Source organism: Falco biarmicus, chromosome 6 (assembly GCF_023638135.1).
Source record: "Falco biarmicus isolate bFalBia1 chromosome 6, bFalBia1.pri, whole genome shotgun sequence".
NCBI lineage: Eukaryota > Metazoa > Chordata > Aves > Falconiformes > Falconidae > Falco > Falco biarmicus.
The window spans coordinates 195,297-215,343 of NC_079293.1; the positions used below are offsets into that span (position 1 = coordinate 195,297).

Below are 20,047 nucleotides of genomic sequence, written 5' to 3' on the forward strand. Positions count from 1 at the left end.
GGACGGTCTCCGGCGGTCCCTCATGGCCCAGGCCGCCCCGTGCCTCTGAGGGCAGCGGGGCGCAGGGCGCCCTTCTCAGGCGGCGGGACCCCAAGCGGCTCCCACGGCCCGCGGCGGCGGGGCTCCGGCAGCCCCTGTGGGGGCCGTCAGAACGCGGCAGCTAGGCCACGGCACCGGGCCGCTGTCAGCTGCCCCCAGCCGGACCTGCGGGGCCTGGCAGGGCCGGCGGAACCCGCGCGCAGGGGAACGGTTCCCAGTGCCGCATGTTGCCGGCCGGCGGCAGCGGCGGGCGCGGGGCGGCGGCGGCCGCCTCCTTCCTGCTGCCGGCGCGGGGGCGGCAGCGCTGGCGCGGCGGGGCCGGGGCATCGCGGGCCCGGGCGCCTCCTCCTCTCTCCTCTCCTCCCCATGGCCGGGAACTTCTGGCAGAGCTCGCACTAGTGGGTGCCGCGGCCGCGGGGTGGGGGGCCAGGGGGCAACGGGCCGCCGCCGCGCTTTGTCCATTCATTGCAGGGGCGGGCGGCGGGGCCGGGCCGGGGGAGCGGGCCAAGGCTCTGGTGGGAGGCCCGGCGGGGGCGAGGGCAGCGGCGCGGTGCTGGGCCGCGTCTCGCCGCGGCGGCGGGGCCTGCCCACCGCGGGGCCCCGGCGGGAGCCGGGCTGGAGGGCGAGAGCAGCCGGAGCCGCGCCGTTCTCCCGCTGCCGCCGTGCCCGCCGGCCTCGCCCCGCCGTGGCTTCGGAAGTGCTCGAGCGGGCCGGTGGGCTCAGGCGGCCGGGTGCGGGCAGTGGCGGTCCCAGGGCTGTGCTGTGCCTATCCCCAGCGGTGGCAGCCGAGGCTGTGCTGCGTTAAGAGCCTTGGTGCTGAGGGCGTCGAGGCGCACGGGGGTGCCGGCGGCGGGCTCGGTGCAGCGGAGGCCCTGCTGGCGTGCGGCGGTGCCGCGGGCCTGCGCAGCTGCCGCGGTTCCTGCCAGCACAGGCCGGCCGCAGCCTCTGCCGGGTGCTGGTTTTTCAGATGTCTTAACTTCGAAAGCCCTAGTGAGCGCTGCTTGTGAAGCTTGTTATGTGGCTTGGTTAACGGTCATTAGCCCTTTAGCCCCCAGCCTTAGTCGGTGGCCTGTTTGTACAGGCGACTTTGTCTCATGTTGGCAAAGCTGTTGAAATTTTTTTCCCTTCAGTTTACAGTGGATTTTGGATAAACAAGATCTATTGAAGGAACGCCAGAAAGACTTGAAATTTCTGACTGAAGAAGAATATTGGAAACTACAGATATTTTTTACTAATGGTAAAACTGTTTTATTTTTATTTCTGCCACAGAATCTGTACAGTATCTGCCATGTTTAAATGCAAGGTTGAATTGCTTAGAGAATGTAATGTTTTCACGATGGTATTACATATACTTTCACAACCTGTTTTAACAATGAGCTGCAATATCAATAACATTGTCATCTATTAGTTGTGTTAACGCAATTTCAGGAGAACTTACAGACACGTTAGCAGTAGATACAACGTTTTAACCTGTGATGGAACAAAACGTAGTACATTTTCTTATCTTCAAGAAGTTCTTACCAAAAGGAGGAGAAGTGAGCAGAAACTGCTAAGCTAGCATATTAAAGGCTCAGTGTCAAGCACTGATACTCAGACTAGGTGGGCTCTTAGGCTGTGGTAAGTATTGGAGCTGACCTGTGCAGGCCCATTAAACTGCAAAGCTTGGAAACTTATCTGTGTTCAGTTACATTCTTTAAGACCTGCGCCACAGCCTGTGTCTTGCCTCGTGACTGATTCCTCAGCACCGGGTGGCTCTCAGATTGTCTACAAGTTTTTAATAGCTGTTGGCAGGCAGCCTGTTCTCCCAAAGAGTTTGGGGCTTGTCTGTGAAGTTATCCAAGACTTACTTGATCCTGCAAAGCATTTAACCATATGAATAGTTGCATTGGAGAGTATCAGTTTACGCAGGCACTTAAACTCTTTTCTGTGTAATTGTTCAGCATTTTAAAAAAATCTCCCTAAGCAAAAAGTATTGTTAGAGTAGTAATTTGTTTGCAGGCAGCTCTTTAAACAGTTTTCACAGCAGTCCTTTAAAGTACAGAATGCTTATTTTTTCAGCTGTCTGGCCAGACAGAGAAGTTAAATGACTTTCCCAAGGTCCCTGGAAGAATTTATGTCAGTGCTGGAATGATATCTGTGGAAGATCTTTATCCCAGCGTCTCCCTTAGCTTAGCTGTTTTTGTAATAACTGGATATGCTACACATGTGATTGCTGTGGATACACCTGTGTTATTGCTTATTTGGCACCAGGAAATCAAGCTAGCAATGATTTACCTATTTGATCAATTCCTGAAATTCCTTGAGTTTAAAACAAAGTGTCATAGTTCATAATGCAAAAAGAGAAGATGGGATTCTGATATTTCTAAATCTGTATTTGTATGCTAATTTTCGCTAGTGTTAATTTGAATTATGAAATAGGCTTTTTTAATAAATGTTCCACTTCAGTATTTTTCTTGAGTAAATAAGGATTTATAAAGTAGACAGGGTGGTTTCAGTTTGTGGTTCTCAGGCTTCTTTTCCTTGGCACTCCTTGTCTCCCCTGAAGGTACAGTGTGTGACATGTGGCAGCTGGAGAACAGCTCTGCCAGTATCACCCTTGTGTGTGTAAGGACGTGGCCTACCCTGGAGGAGAGAGTGCTGCTGGGCGTTCAGCCCTTCTGTAGCAAAGAGAGGCATCTTCATGGGGGGAGGACAGTCAGGTGGGACTGTGTACTGTACTGGTGGGAGCTTGGGCAGAGCTTGCCATGTTCAAACCCTTGGTACGTGTTGTATCATCACCTGCCTCTGAAGAGGGACCCTGCTTTGAGTTTATAGAGCCTCCCTTTCTTTGCTCCTACCTTGTGCATTACCTGGGTAGGAATACAAGTCTCAGCCACAGCTTGTCACATTTAGCATGTGTCTGCCCAGGAGATGGTTGTTCCTTAAAGCAACCCAAAAATTGCCTGGAGAGAGGCCGTTTCCTGCTGCCTCCTCATTGGAAAACAAGTGCAGTAGATCACCAACTGGCTGTATGGCCACGTGCAACTACTTAGAATACTGTAGAGAAGGAAAACTATCATCTTCTAAAATAGTTCAAAAAAAGGAAATTGATGTTCATTTCTCTCTTTGGATCACCGAGTCTTAATAGAGTTTTTGATTAAAAAGTGCATTAATTGATTTCCCTTTGTAGTTTAGGGCAGAAGCTGTAATGTTTGTGTTACAGGCTACTCAAGATACCAGATTTGAAACAATTTTGATTTAAAAAAAAGCCACTGAAACCACTTTTTTTTGTAAACACAAGGAAATAAATAATGCAATAGTTATATTTTAATAACTAATTATATTTATTTATAAATGTATATTTTATATAGCAATTATTTATATTTATATTTTATATTTATTAATATTTATATAGTTTATTATTTATATAATTATAAATTTAATTGTATTTAATAATTATAAAATATTTAAAAATTAATTGCAAGTATTGGACTTTGTCCCAGCATATACAAGCTTCCATTTCATTAAGTCTCTCTAGGCTCTTGTCCATTTTTTTTCCCTAAACTGCACTTGATTTTTCTCTGACAGCAGATGGCCTAACTGTTCTGAAAATCCCATGGGAGTAAGAAACATATTTGGAGAATTCTGTTTAGCTTAATATTTGAATTTTTCTGATGCCCTAGTAGTAGGACAGCTTTGTAGCCCCATAGTCAAATCAAAGGGAAAAATCCTTTCAAACCTCTCAAGGTATGTTGATAAATGTTTTAACATTTGTACAGACATTGCATACCAGGCTTAACCTCCTTTCTGGCAGTATTGCTTGTGCTACTGTCACTGGCAAACTAGTCTCAGTTTGCCATTCTTCTCTTCAGGAAAAGAGTGGTATGACATGGACAGGGACTAAATGTGGCTTTGGGTAATCATAGTGGGTGACAGATTAGTTATTTTTTCCTGTGGGAAACAAAAAAGTTACCAATCACCAGTGCTGTTCAGGGTGGTTTTCTCCTCCTGTGTTCAGCCCTTTCCTAGCCAACAATGTCCTTGATATTTGTGTGTTTTAAAATGCTGTGATGTTAATGAAAAGTGAGAGTAGGGTGTACCCTGACTGTTCCCAAGGGATACGGGATAAGAGTACAAGGAAAAAAATCTGGACTTGCTTGCTTAAGTAGAGAGTAGGAATTTAGCGATGCTTGATAACAGAATTGTTTGCTTTTCCCATTGGTGGTTGTTGTCTTGATCTTGCTGTGTGTATTTTAAATATATACTTAAGTGTATTTTAAATTATTGCTTTGGACATTTCTGGTGAGGGATGTGAAAAAGAAGAGGGAGTCTTCACACAGCTGAGCCTTGCTCAGAGTAATGGCCATGAAGAAGTATGGGAAAAATAACAAGTAACAACCTTATGTTTCACTGTGCCGTTCTCTGTATCCAACCCTTGCTCTTAATCCCAGCTTGATGCATCTAATTTGCTTGGCACCTTTCCTTTGCCTGGGAGGCCAAACAAGAGCTACCTGCACAGATGACACCAGGGTTGTTTCTTGGCCAGCTGGCAGAGGACCACTGTGATGGAGCAGCTGACTGCATCCTCTGGTCTCCCACCCCCTCTCCCTAGACTAAATATGTCATTTTTTTAACACCTGCTGTCTCTGCCAAATTTACTGACCATGTTTGTGTTGGCAGCTTTAGTTGCTTGAAAAAACCCCCATCCGATCTGCATGGCACTGAAAAGCCATGGGCTTATATTTTAAGTGTTTAATTTGTTTTGCTCAAAAATGGAATACCCAAGCTTTACCCTTCTGAGATTTGTGTTGTCATCTTCTTAAAGGTCATACTCACTTCGTACACAGTGAAGTCAAGTTATCTTTCCCTTTTTGAAGGTGTCCACGAGCTTCAGGATGCAGTGCTGCTGCTTCACTTGCAGGTCTGTAGGTTTGCAGCAACATGTTGCCTCACCAGAACAATGTACCTGAAGTCAGGGAGAAGACTGTGCTGCTGCTCCTTAGAATCTCCAGCACTAGTCATGCTTTGAGGTCCTTTGCTTTTTGGTGTCAGATTGTTGTAAAAACTCAACTCAAGCTTTTGTTAATTTTTTTTTTTAAGTTATCCAGGCTTTAGGTGAACATCTTAAATTAAGACAACAAGTTATTGCCACTGCTACAGTCTACTTCAAGAGATTCTATGCCAGGTAGGACTGTTTACTATGACGGTACAAGAATAAAACATTTGCTAGGCACATTTTGGTAGCCCTTTTAAAATGCAGTTCTGTCTTAAAAACAGTGCCACTTTTGTTTTCTGGATGGTGTAAAGCTTTTATGCTAATAAAGTTAACTTAAGCTTTGCGTTTTCAAAAGGAAGTGTGGTGCTCTTAATAGATTAATCGTTCTACATGTATGAAACAACATATTATAATTTTGTTATAACATTTCAGATATTCCCTAAAAAGTATAGATCCAGTATTAATGGCTCCTACGTGTGTGTTTTTGGCATCCAAAGTAGAGGTATGAAGTATTACAATTTTTTAATGTAAAATTATGTGATGTATGAGAGAGAGAGAAAACGTTTAGGACTTTTAAATTTTTTGTCATTCTTCATGGTTTGGGGGTTGAAACCTTCTCTTTTTTTTGTATAGATTTCTATAGCATTTAAGAAAAGGACATGGAGAAGGCCTTCAAACATGTTATTTAGTATTTGATCTTTCATTACTTTGTCTGAATTGCTAACCCTGAGGGGTGTCTGAAAATTGAAAAGGGTATTTTAAATAGCTGTTTCACTGTGATAGTGTTTACATATTTACATACACTATATCTTACATTGTGTAGTGTCTCCTTTCTGGTGTGTTTTTCCTTATCTATGTTTACTCAAACTTTAAAACATAATTTCAAATTTTTTCCTTATTATCCTTTTCCCTTTCATATAGTGAGGGATCCTCAGAGTTTACCACACTTTCATTACTTGAATTAAAAGTATGTTGTAGCTTATACACTGTCTTTGAGAAATTATAAGAAGGAACTGACCCATGAGGGATAGTGGTGAGAAGGCTCCACTCCTCCACTATTAGAAGTCCACTTTGACTGTGGACAAGGGTTAGCATCAGCTGGGTGCTGCTTTTAATCCTCTGTAATGCAAGAAGTTTTTCAGCTGTTTGAGAAGTGTCTGCATAATGGAAAAAAATCAAATTGGCCAATTTATGATATGTCAGCACTAATGAATTTTACAGGAGGAACTCAAATACCTAGTAGATGGTAGAAGCAGTCCTGCTAAACCAGTGTCTACATGTGATGCTGTTGTCTGTACAAATACTGTGATACCTTTCAGTGTTTGGAAGAGATGAAGGAAAGGAGAAAGATGCAGAATATTGGAGAAAGTCGTTTTTTTAATCAGCCTATTAATTATGCCTTTAAGAAAGTACAGACATGGAGTGTATATATACAGATGCACCTTGTATTTTAGAACAAATACAAGTCTGTGCAGCCTTCCTTATGCTAAAGCTCCTGCAACTTTAGAGGGCAGATATAGCAATAATGATTCAGGTATGCACTTCTCTAAAAGAACACTATACAGGAAGTTTTCAGCTTGCTGACTGTCTCAGCAAAGGAGCTAAGGCTTCATGGAAACTAATAAAAAAAGGTAGTTAATGACAGATTTCTAAAGGCAGTTTTCTCTCCAAGTGGGTAAAGTAGTAACAACATGCCTTCTTGAAGCCCTCTTGTCTATTTTATATGTAGCTTGTTAGCTAACTGAGCTTTTGTGGCTTTAGTAGCTCTCATAAGTGTTAACTATTCCTCACAACTCAAACAACAAAGTAACTAATCAATGAAAAACTATTTACTGAAGAGTTTACCCTATTTAACTAAAAAAAAAAAAAGGAAAGAAAAAGGGGTGGGGGAAAAAAGAAAAGAAATGCTGCATAAATAAGCCCAGTTAGTAAGAAGCCATTATTTTAATGGGATAACAGTGCGAATATATGGTATTTCAGGTGGTTCACCTTATTTACCATTCTTTTTCTTCAGGAATTTGGTGTTGTTTCAAATACAAGGTTGATTTCTGCTGCTACTTCTGTATGTAAGTATCAGTGATTTTCACTATACTTAGTTAGGTATCTCTATAAGGAGATCAGACATTTTCTTTGTGAGTTTTTTTATTTGCTTGTTCTTAGAAGGTAGCTTTTTATCAAGTCATGGGGAGGTTTGCATGTTGACTGCTAGGGGCCAGTTAAAGCCATCTAGAATAAGTAACTTCCCTTTCTAAATACTGAAACAGAAGGGTCCTTTCTGTATTAGTATTGGTTTATCCTGGTTGGAACTTAGGCCAAGCATAAATAAAAACAAAGTAATAGAATTAAACTACTGAGGTTTATAAACAGTCTCTAGTAGTAAATTGAATTCTGAACTACTCAAAGGTGGAACTGGAAACTTAGGGGTTTATTTGTCTGTTTTATAAAAGGTATGGCTCCATGGAAGTACATGTTCTCAGAATTTTTGCTAGGCTATATAACTTCTTATTTTTTTAATCCTTTTTTCTGCCATCATAAAATCAGTCTTTGCACATGGTACTTATTTCTAAAAATACATTTAATAACCTATATATTGTTCACAAATAAATGCAATAAAATCACACTGTAGTTACTTTATTCTCAATCCCACTTGCCTTACATTTCCCAGTTCCTGTAACTTGCATCTCACCCATCATGGTCTTAAAGTGATAGCTTCCTTAACTGAATGCTATAATTTGACCCAGAAGGTCCAGCTGCTCTCAATAAGCAATTCCTGGCTGTGCTTTTCAAAATATAGGTCAGCGCTTTCAAAATCCCTCTTAGCCGTTGAGGGGACAGGTGACTGGCTGCATCTGTAGCCTCCACATGCAGTAAGTGTATCAGTCCATGGGCTGGCTGTATGACAGTTCCACCACCAGGAACTGAAACACATATTCAGTGCCAGCATGACCAATACCAGTACTGGATTTAACAATAACAGTTGCTATTTTTACATCAGTAGCATCTCAAAGCACAGATAAATGTGGCAGTTTTGATGCCTCAATGAAAAAGTTAGATGGATTTTGGTAAATATGCAGTAGCTGATTTTACTTGGGCTTCTAGTCCTGAGCTGTGCTGTTTCTGAAAATCATGAATCTTGGAATCCCACAGAAGATTTCCTGCACAATTCTTCCTTCAGACCTAGAAGCCCTGCTTAACCTGATAAGTACCCTGGATTTCATGGAAGTGGGGACAAAAAGACAACAGGCTTTTTTGTAGCTTTTGGGTCTTTTATTCTACTTGGCTTTACTTTACCAGGGTTGTTACAGTAGCACACAGCAGGTTTTTCTGGAGGTCTTCATACAAAAGGAAAAAAAAAAAAAAGAGGCAAGGCAAGTAAAAGAAAGCTAACAAAAGGGGTAATAGCAAAATAGTGGCCAGTTGAAAAGATTTGTTTGCTTTTTGTTAGGTAGAAACATGAAATTAGTAACACATGCTTCTTTTGTAAGGAAAATAATCTCAGATTGGTTTCTGGCAACCTCTTCAAAAGCTTTTTGCTCTGTTTCCACAGCTTACTAAAAGGACAGCTCCATATGGTTGTGTCTGCAGCTTGTTTTGTGGGAAAAATATTTTGTTTCCATATCTTCCCCCTCAAAGTGGTTTATTTTTTTACTGTGTATCTTTTCAGTTTGTGTGCTTCTTAGGAAACCTGTTTTACTCATTCTTCTCTTTCTTGAAATAATTAAATTTTACAGCCAATTGCCTAGTCTTACTGTCCTACAGGAAATTTTCTAGCAAAGTCCACCATAGGTCTAACTGTTGAAGTCTTTAGTCCAGAGGGCCGATGCTATCTTTTCATCAAAGCAAACGTCTGACTTTCTGGAGGTAGTATCAGTTCATAGTATGCTTTCTGTCATTAATACAAGGAATATTGTCGACTTCCAGGGTGTTAAATATTACCTGTTTTCCTTGGGGGAAAAGGACTTAAAATAGATTTTTTAAAAGTTTCATTTGTACAAATCTCAAATTTGTATCTCAAGTGTACTTAAGTTTTTCTTTGCTCAGCATTCTAGTATGAGATCATTCTGATTTTTGCAATTTAATGTAATTCTTATCAGTGCGCTATTGGTACCTGTTTTCTGTGTAAAATGGATGAAGATAACTAGGTATCTAAATCAGTGATCATCACAAGCTAGAAAACAGAGGATGTATTTAACATTCTTTTGGAGGCAAGTGTCTTGAATCGTATGATATGCTTAGCTGTCTCAAAGAGAGAAACACCCTTGAAATGTCTGATAACCAGTGCCTAGGACATTATTGATCTGCACTGTGGTGAGCTGACTTCTTGCTTTGCATTTGAGCCTGTTTTTTGCATATCCAAAATCTTTACATGGTGGACATGCAAGATCTCTTGGCTGAGCTCCCTCACCCTGCCATTGATCTTGCTTTTTGAAGACTGCATTAGTGGTTTAAACTCTTGCATATTGAAGGATCAAGCATATGTAAAAAATCCCACTTGAAAAATCCAGTTAGATTTAGCATTGGAACTGAGATCCTGAAGAGATCACCACATTTGGGGTGACATCAGTAGCTTGATAGCTCTGTGAATGATAACTTGTGGGAAGTTAGGTACCCATAAGCTAGTTGCTTGTTAACCAGAAGATTTAATAGTGCCCAAAGCAGCAGACAGATGACTCTGGCAGAGTATCTGTGCAAATCTGGATTTCAGGTGTATTTTCCTTTCAGGATCTTGAATTTTATAACTTTTCTTTTTCAAATACAAACCTTTTGTACTGCAAGCGGTTGTGCAACGAAGTGGATTTTAAGAGCTATATACAGATGAATTAATAGAAATGGAAAGAAGTAAAAAGTATTAATTACATAATTTTTAACATACTGATTTCTCTTTACTGTAGTGAAAACTAGGTTTTCATATGCCTTTCCGAAGGAGTTTCCTTATAGGATGAACCATGTAAGTATGCCGTTTGAAATACAACTTGATCAAAGAAATTAAAAGACAAGTAATTGTTAGCGGGAAATTAAGATAAAAAATATTTTTCATACTCATATGTCAGGTTGCTGATAATTAGTTTGGATAGATTATTGGGAAAGTTAGTTTTAAAGTAATAAATCTTACATAATCTCCTTTCCTTAAATCATTGACAGGAATGCTATAAAGAGAAGTGACGTGACTGGGTGACTGAAATAATAATTTTTATATGGTATGATAGAAAAAGAGATTTAGCTTTTTTTGAATCTTCTTGTTTACAAATACATTGCTCCAGGGAAGGTAAATAGCCCTTGCACACATGAGCAGTTTTATTTTGCCTGTAAAATGTAATGGCCTTTTAAAAATAATTTTTATTTGTTATTTAAAATTTAGATTTACCAGTGGTTTGCAAGGCATTCTCAGTCACAATGCTGAGAAATGTAATTTTTCTTGAAACCAGTTTTGACCTGTGCTGTAGTGTTTGAAAGTTAAACAGATCTCATTATTTTTAGATTGACTGTGACAAATACTACTTTTTTGTTGATTTGCTTTTCACCCAATCTAGAAAGCCAAATGATACATCAGAATATAAAATATCTTAAGACCTTGCAATAAAACTGGGCTGCTGCTATTTTATAGATAAAGGCAAATGGAAATATATTTCAGAGTACTGCTTTCCTGTAGCCAAAGCGGTCCTGTCTTTTCCTTGATATCACTAGTACATCACTAGCTCTATGGAAAATGAGAGCTGATTTAGTTGTTACAATTGAACAGAATATTTCATATGAAATTAAATCTGAAAATATTTCAAAAGGCCATTTGGCATGTTAGTGGCCTGATAAAGAGGCTCTAATGCTACAAAAGAACTTCTCTATTGATGTTAAATGTTTATACACTAGGAACGATTTGCTGCTGCCAGGTGTTGAAATAAATCAGAGAAGTACTGTCTGTGAAGTAGTCTTTCATAGTAAACTTGATCCAAAATGTTTAAATGCATTGTTACTATGACTAGAGTTAAGTTATAATCGTGGTAAGGCAATGGCTAATAATAGTTTGATTTTTCTTTGGTCTTGTAGTTTCAGATGAAATGCATTTATCACTGTTGGAAATGTGTTGAGAATTCCTGTGCATTCATGATGTTAAACTGAATGCCAGTTAATTGTTTCTACTGTCTGAAACATGCTGCTTTTTAACTGTGATTTTACTTCTTTGCAGATACTAGAATGTGAATTCTATCTCTTAGAATTAATGGTAGGTGGTGGGTTTTTTTGTGGTTTACCCTTTTTTTTTTAAATACTGTTGCCTCAGTTTACTTTTTACTGATGAATAATATTGTGAATTTTGTACTATGAAATACACATTATGCTGCCTTGTTTTTTTTCCCACTCCAATTTTAGAATGATGTCCATGAAGGTCTAACATTTACATTTTCAGCAGAATGCCATAATTACTGTGCTATTATCTAGGCTGAGTGAGGGCATTCTCACCTCTTTGTGTTGAGGCTGGACTTAGCAACAGTAAGGAGGGCAGCCTGTGAGCGGTGGGGGCAGAGTGTGTACAGCTCTGCATCCTAGTGATTAGAGCGCTGCTGGGAATGGTAAAGCCTAAGTTCTCTTTCCGGGATGGCTTCTGTTTTTAAAAGAAAGGTAACTATATTTAAGTCTTGATGCAGAGACTAGGAAGTCAGTATCCTTATTTCCCCAGATGAGTGGCCTGTCAGGAGCATAAAGGGTTGTATTTTTCTATGGCCTCCTCTTCTTGCCTGGAAGAATCTGGAGCTATACATATACGTTACAGCTTCAGCAGAAGGTGTGGGTAGTATCCCACTCAGGCTAATGTATAACCTGGTAATTAGAGACATCTTCTAGGAAGTGAGATGTGGGTTTCAGTCCTGTGAGGAAGAAACCTGAGGGCCTCCCATTTCCTGAGGCGGTGCTGTAACTATTAGGCTGGTGGATGAAGGGAGCGCAATGTGACATTTTCTTCCAGCCACTTTCACAGAAAGAAGGTGTACCTGCTTTTTGTAAGGCTTGCTATCCCATTGCTGTGTTTTCTAGGGCAGTTGGAAGAATGCAACCCAGGCTTCTCAGGGGGCTTAGTGCCTAATTTATTCATAAGGGTTGGACTTGGATGGGTTAGGCACCCAGCTTGCTGTACTAGAGTAGTTCTGCTCAAGTGCCGAGAAAAGGAGAGAGAAACCAGGGAGGAGCCTAGTGAGTTAGGCAGCAACTAAGAAAGGATGTGTTTTGGGAACAGGACACAGAGGAGGTCAGATCCAGGGATTTTTTTGTCTGTGCCTACAGTTGTTATAACTCTTTTTTTAGATATCCCATTTAGATTTAGTCCTTGATACTGGTGCTGTACACGGCAGTAACTGTTGAGTTTTGTAGGCAGGAGTTTTATCACAAGTAACTGCATTTGCAAGAAGTTACATTTTGGGGATTAACTTACTTTTCCAGTATGCTATGCAATATATAGTATGGATAATAACTGTGTTGTGCTTCAGTGTTCAGCACATGTAACTTAATGCAGCTTTTCCCTTATAGTATCCATACAGTTGGCTGCTTTCAGCGAGGGTTATTCCTTCTTGTTTACACCAAGCTGGGCCTGAAAAGAGGGGATTTGAGAGCAGTGGACTTTTTTCTTTCTTTCCTTTTTTCCAAACCAGTGTCAATTATTTTGGCATGCTTTCTGTGTATGGTCTTTAGTGACAGACTGTTTTTTGGCAGTGTTTTGTATTTCCAAGTGGGAATTACGGGTTTGTAAGCAAATGAGGTTTCAGTGTGCTGCAGATGTGGCTTTCTCTCTCTCTTAGGGGAAGGACGTTGACAGACTGGCAACCATGCTATGTAATGGTATTCTGGAGAGAGCACTGTCCTCATTAGAGCAGGGTTAGGTGTTGGAAAGCTGCTTAAAAAAAATAATCAGTAATTGACTTGTGAACCAAATGTTTTTAATATGAACTGACAAAACATTCTGCATTGTAATCTTAACTTTTATCCCACTGACATTTTTCCTAGGACTGCTGTTTGATAGTATATCATCCTTATAGACCTTTGCTCCAATATGTGCAAGATATGGGCCAAGAAGACATGCTGCTACCTCTCGCATGGTAATGAAGACAGTGGTTAACAATAGTGCCTCCTTTCAGCAAGAAAGCAAGTGTTCTAACAGTTATGCTTCAAAGATGGTTAACCAAAAGTAGGCTTAGCCATATTTGAATACAAAAGGTGCCCTAGTTAGCCTGTGCAGGTATACGTCCCTGACTTAGCGTGTTCTGTCTTTAACCCTGTAATGAGTTTACTTTGCAATGGTCTATTTTTTATTTTTAGACTAGCTCTAATAGCACAAGTTTTTACACTACTGGTGACCATGAGTAGAAGTATTGTTTCTACAAACGTTGGCTTTCTGTTGTATCTTGTAGGAGGTGGAAGCAGTATGTAGGAGCTTTTTAGCTGTGTTAGCAGTCTTGAACTGTTTTTCAAATATGGAAAGACAGTAAAAATACTACTTTTATGCTTGCCCTTAACGTATTTGTGAAACATGGATTGTTATTTTATGGTATATGTTAACACCGTCTGCAGAAAGACATTTATGGTACTATAAAAGTGCTTCCAGATAAACTTCAGCTGTGACTACAAAGGAAAAAAATGAAAGGCTTTGAGAGATTTTCATAAGGGAAGAGATCTCTTCCCTTGCTGTTTTGCCCTGCAGCTTTACTGCCTCTACCATCTGGGAAACTGACTATTTACAAATTGACTGCAGTTTTTGAAGTCATATAGTCTAAAGGTGAATAGGTCGATACTTACAAGTTCTTTTTTATACAGGAGGATAGTGAATGACACATATAGAACTGATCTTTGTCTGCTGTACCCTCCTTTCATGATAGCTCTAGGTAAGTAACACAAGTAATGTCTCTTGTCATCTTTAAATGAATGTATTCTGTGCACCGTCTTACCAACAAGCATTCCTTAGAGTGCCCTCATAAGGTGCTTCAATTTGTGTTTCATACAGTACTGACACAGTTGCCTTGAGACTTAAAAAGTCTTGAAGAAAAATCAGAATATTAATCCCAAGTTTTCTCTGTTGAGCTGTGTAGTGTTTATAAAAAATAGAATGTTTCTGACTGTATCAAGAGTGGATCTTTGTTCAACATCCATGTTACCTGATCTTTGCAGCTTGCCTACACGTAGCCTGTGTTGTCCAGCAGAAGGATGCAAGGCAATGGTTTGCTGAGCTATCTGTTGATATGGAAAAGGTACTCTTTAATTCCTGCCACCTCTTGTGGACTGATCAGAAGCGGTAGTCATGGGTATAGAACTACTGTCTTACATATCTGTGGTACTGATTTGAACTTCATTCAGTGATCATATGTTAGGTGCTGTTGAAATTAGGTAGATCTCTTGGGGAGGGAGACAATGTCAGGTCATTCAGTTATCACCCCGCCCTGAAAGTCAAGGGAGAACCATTGCATAACAGCACGGTGTTGCTGGTGCTGCCATTTTCAGATGGAAATATGAAACCAAATATCCTTTGCATTTTTTGCCAGAAAAAGAATTCCCAGGGTTTTTCATCATTCAAGATTGTCAGTATGAGTTTGACTTTTAAATTCTAGTGCATGTGATTTTCTGATTAGCCTTTCAGCATTGTGCCTACATACTGTTCTCATTTTCTCCCAATAAATGTGCATAGTATAGCAGAGTGTAAAACATTCTTGACACTTCCAGGATGACCAGAACCGTGACTTCAGTCAACATTAAACAGGGGGACGTCATGATCATTCAGTTGAGTTTCCTGCTATTGCAAATGCTATGTCAAATAATCCCTTTCATAGACTGATAAGGTTCTGAGGTGCAGTAATGTTCTTCATCTTCACTAGTTCCTTTTACTTTTTAGGATGATTTCTTTAACCTTTGTTTAGCTCCAGCAAGCAAGCCAAACTAGTACTTATATTCCTTATCACGGTGTTTCACTCTCCACGTATTTTTCAGTCTATCTTTTTTGAAACTGATTGGAATTAAATAGCACATTATGGATGAGATGTACCATTGCCCTCTGTGCCATCAGTGTGGCCCTTTGTACCACTGATGATATCCTGGCATCGTATTTGTATTCCAGGATTCATCTACAAATTTAAGCACAGTGTGGATGCAATGCTGCATCAAGACCTCTGTGTATTATGCTGCCATGCGTGTAAAAGCAGGCTGATAATAAATTGGCAGCAGAGGAGAATCAACCTGTATTTGACAGATAAGGTTACCATAAGCTTGATACTGAACATGTTTGAATGTTTACATGTCTTGGTTCTTATGCCAGCAGTACAATCTAAGCTTGATTTTTTTACAGTAATGCCATGGGCCTCTTAGCCAACTATGACTTTTTTTTCAAGGATATATATTGTTCTAGTACTTAATCAAGACCATGTATTAAAAAGAAGTCGTCTACTTTATTAATTTAGAGAATGATGAAACAAATTATGAACCAAACATTATCCACCTTTTATGTAGACTATTGCACTAGAAATTTAATTGAAAATTAAGGTAGTTGAGGTGCAGTAGACAGATGTCCAAACTTGTAGAAAATGCTTATGCTTATAGAAGTGGAAGAAGAAATGTCAACAATTACATTCTTATTATCAACAACAACAACAAGTGTTTAGACACTCCTAGGCTCTTTGTTTGTTGGGAGGAAAGAATTCAGACCAATGTTATGTGGTTTTCAACTGTTTTTTCCCTGCGCTGTGCCTCTGCCGTGTACAGAACATTGATAATCATCAGTTACTGTATTGGTAATCCATGGTCATCTAGCTGCAATTATGCTGCTGGGTGTCTGTATTTTCCCAGTAGCATAGTTATAAGCTGTGGCAGTAGTTGAAAATAAATAAATCAAAAGCTATTTAGCTTGCAGGGGAGGAGAAGTGGTATATACAGTTGAATGGGAAGGAAAGTATTCTGTTCAGGTTTCCATTCACAGTTAAATCAAAATAATAATGGAAATGGTTGATTGTGAGACCAGATTAAATGTGGGACAGCTCTGTCTGTAGTATGAAAACTGCTGCTTAATTTCAGTTCGGGGCATGTTTAATACTTAAACTGACTATGACAAAGATCAAATCACTGTTGTGTCTGACCTTCGAATCTCTTTTCTTTCTAATTAGATTTTAGAAATAATCAGGGTTATTCTGAAGCTGTATGAGCAGTGGAAGAACTTTGATGAGAGGAAAGAGATGGCTACTATTCTTAGTAAAATGCCTAAACCAAAACCACCTCCAAACAGGTACTGTATTTCCTTAATACATATGGAAAAACTGGACTACTAGCTTAACAATGAGTAAATGTTTAATTTGAGGTATAGTATATGTTTTTACAGTGCAGACCTTTCTATTACAGTCAGCCTGATTGTTAGGAGCTAGCAAGCAGCAGAACATTCATTGTTTTATGGAGACTGTTAATGTAATTAGAATGTGATCAATACAGCTTAGAAAATAGGAGCTGCAGTGTGGGGCTCCATGGCTGGGCCAGATTCGTTGGAACCAGGCCTGCTTGATGTTGTATTTAATTACTGTGGTTAAATGTCACTGGGAATCTGCGCATGCAAATTCCTTTGCACATGCTTATGTAATGTCAACTTTGAAATGTTGACTTCAGAAGTAGATTCAGCAGACAGCTGCATGGGGATATACTTAAATTTTTATCCAAATAGATACACTGAAGTTATTAATGCATTCTGAGAATAACTTTTGCATTTTTTATGAAAATGGGCAGAATATCTTAACCTATTTGTGTATATGTTGAAGTATTTTGCTTCAAAAGGTTTTTACTACTTTCAGAGTACCATATTTTTAATTAAAAAGAAAGATAAAAATGTAATATCATGCTTCTTTTTGAAGACATGTGGGTTTGCTTTTTATTTTATTTTATTTTTTTTCTTTCAAAACAGTGAAGGAGAACAGGGTCCAAATGGTAGCCAGAACTCTAGTTATAGCCAATCTTAAGACATTCCAAAGAATTCCTTTATGGACCACTTTGACTCACTCAAGACATCCTGGGATCTTTCCTGTGTTCATGACATGGACAGAAGGTTTTAGTATCATCTGTGACAAAGAACTTGAAGAATAAATAGCTTGTGTCAAGCATTTTGAAAGCTTTTTCTCTAAAACCGCATCATTTTCTCTGACGCTGGAACAAATGTACTAAGATTTTTCAGTGTAAGGAATCAAATGTTAAACCAAGCTGAAAAAGATTAACACTATCCACTCAAAACAAATAGTTCAATATTGGTTTTGTTTCTTTGAGAAAATTGTAACTTGCCATTGAAGTGAACTATTTTTAAAGCGACAGAAACCTGAAGCCTAAGTGTAACTGTATTAGTGACTTGTGTTGTCTTCATTTTGTTTGTGACTGAAGGAAGATAGTGCACTCTATGTTAAATCTATTCATTACCTTGAGTTTTGCTGATTTTTAAAAAATGAATATGGATCTATAACATGTAACAGAGCAGTCTTTCAGAAACAAATCCTAGAAGAGCATTCAAAGAATATTGTTACAGTTTTAATGAAAGCTGCAGGAAAGAAACTCAGTTTCTTTTTTTGGATTAGAAAAATGCTGGTTTACTCAGTAGATGTATTTGGATAGTTTTGCCATGAAGCGTAATAGCCCAGCTTACCAGAAAAGTGCAATATGTACAGTGATTCTGCAGTTTTCCTAAAACATTTCAATTATTAGGAATTTAAAAACCCCAACATACTAGGATTTCTTTTTTTTTGAAAGTAAATGTACTGTATAGTACAATTGGAATATTTCAGTCAAGTACAAATCTGGATATGATTGCTAATTTTTATGGTGGATTTTTTTGTACAAGATATACACTGTTAGTCTGCCTTCACTGTTAGTGTGAATTTGTGTGGTTCATTAGAGAATCTATTTAAGAGGATCAAGCTTTTGGTGAGCTTCATGCTGGCTAGTTATTTTAATTGTGATGTTAAGAGCAACGCTGTAGAATAACTGAAATGGGATTCCTTGGTTAACTATGTGCTGGAGAAAATGAGATTCCTTCAACCAGAAGGCCATATCCTGTGTTTCTTACTCAGGCAGATACCCACTGAAGTCAGGAATTGGCCTAAATCACATTTCTTTATTTTTAGTAACTTTGTTTCAAATTAAGTTCTGTACAACTTCATTTTGAATGATAATGCTGACTTGCCCAAGTATAAAAATTGAATGATAAAAAAATAAAGTGCAGTAACATTTTTCAGCTTTTTTTTTTTTCTCTGAAGCAACACATTTCACTGGTCTGAAATACTGGAGGGAAAATCTTAAAACCCCTTGTTTTAAGATATGTCTTGGTTCCAAAAACTGACCCCTTATAAAAACCCAGTTTTTGCAAATACTTTGTAATTGTCTGGTCATTCAGTGAAATATAACTGAAGTGTATGTAGCCCATTAGGCTACTAGCATTTATTTCTGTTCAGGTTATTTTCATAAAACTGTAGGTAAACAAGCCCAATCCACTGTGGTGAGATAAAAGATATATATATACATTTTGGTCTTTGCTACTCTTGTTGCCATTTGATCCATACCTTTTTATAGACATTTGATTGTTGAAGTGGAATTCGGCTATTTGCCTTTGTTTCTTGAAGTCTAAAATGTGCTATTTGTAATGTGGACTCGGGGAGTAGAAATAAATCAATGCAACTTGACCACTGTGTGGAGTTCTTAAACAGGTGCTGTTCTTGAGGTAAAGATCAGTCTTCTCGCATATACCACATAATCTGCGAAGAAAGCTAATGTTTTGAAATTAGGGATTTCACACTATTAGTGAAGAATTCTGGGTGGAATGACTAAGTTTTCTTGCTGCTTAAGAGCCTTTGCAGACTTCACTTAACACCTAAATTACTTATTCGATGTAAACCTTAGAGTTAAAATATCAGGCACTTCTTGATGGTAAATAGAAACATCTTAAGTCATTTCTCTACTGGGGAGGTGGGGATAGTTTTAGCAGCTCTGATTCCAGTGTAAACAGTGGAAGGCAATAAGCTACAAAGGAACTGGATTCAATGATGGGTTTTAAAAAGAAAAGATGTAAATTAGAACAACAGGAAATGGAACATAAGGTGAATTCAACAGCTTTGCTACCAACCAGAGAGAAAAAATACCTTTACTGTGCTTCATTTCAAGTGAAAGGAATGCATAAAAATGAGGTATCTCATTAGAAGAGAGCCAGCTGAAAGTTTTGATAGATTATATGGTTACAGGTGACAGTGGAGTGTCAAAGCAAACACTATGCCAAAAAGACTTAAGGAAAAATCTAAAAGGAAGCAAACTGAACTGCATCAGACAAGTTACTTAACTGAAAAAGCATCATTGGAAAAAAAGCAACCTTTATCCATGTAAGGAAGATACAGAGGAAGACACAGAAAGGATCATCAACTTTAACAAGCTACAAGTAGTTTGAGAAACACCTTGCAAAAAACTACCAAGACTAATAAAACCTAAATCTACCAAGACTAATAAAAATAATGAAAATAAAGAGGTATAATACACTGGCTTTCCTATTAAAAAAAAAATAAATCTGCAACTCTTCAGCTCAGAAGAGAAAACAGAGGTCTAGAAAAATCATCAGTGGTGTGAAGACCAAGGTGGCAACTGTTCATCACTTCTGACAGAAGCAGGAGCATCCAATGGAAATGATAAATGGCAAGTTGAGAAGCAACAAAGGGAAAGACTTCTCACAACTTATTGTTAAACCCAATGCAGCTTGCTGTGACTGCTGGGAGTTTGTGTTGAAAATTTACAAATACCCAAATATACCAAGACATGCAAAGCCTGAAGGAAGTATCAAAGTAATCTGAGTTGTAAATGAGAGTAATCTGGGGATTGTGTCCCTACCTACTCACCCCGTTTTATGCTTTTCTTCAGATGTTTATTACCAGTTGCTGCCAAACAAAATAATGGGCTAGACAGACCTTGATGTGACGAAATGTAACTGTTGTTTGTTTTTTGTGGCTATGTGGTTTTAGATGTTCCCAACAAACTTTGGTGTAGCTACAAAAGGAAGCATTGGCCACT

General features: G+C 39.0%; 1 protein-coding gene across 1 annotated transcript; it reads left to right on the top strand.

The window, feature by feature from the left end:
- Nucleotides 1–279: 279 nt before the first annotated feature.
- CCNC (cyclin C) lies at nucleotides 280–18,678 on the top strand. Its single transcript, XM_056344791.1, has 12 exons — nucleotides 280–437; nucleotides 1,170–1,276; nucleotides 5,119–5,203; nucleotides 5,447–5,516; nucleotides 7,029–7,080; nucleotides 9,907–9,962; nucleotides 11,196–11,231; nucleotides 13,001–13,092; nucleotides 13,808–13,875; nucleotides 14,159–14,238; nucleotides 16,138–16,256; nucleotides 16,920–18,678. Exons 1-12 carry the CDS (start codon nucleotides 406–408, stop codon nucleotides 16,972–16,974), a joined length of 852 nt encoding a protein of 283 aa, XP_056200766.1. The 5' UTR covers nucleotides 280–405; the 3' UTR covers nucleotides 16,975–18,678.
- Nucleotides 18,679–20,047: the final 1,369 nt, after the last annotated feature.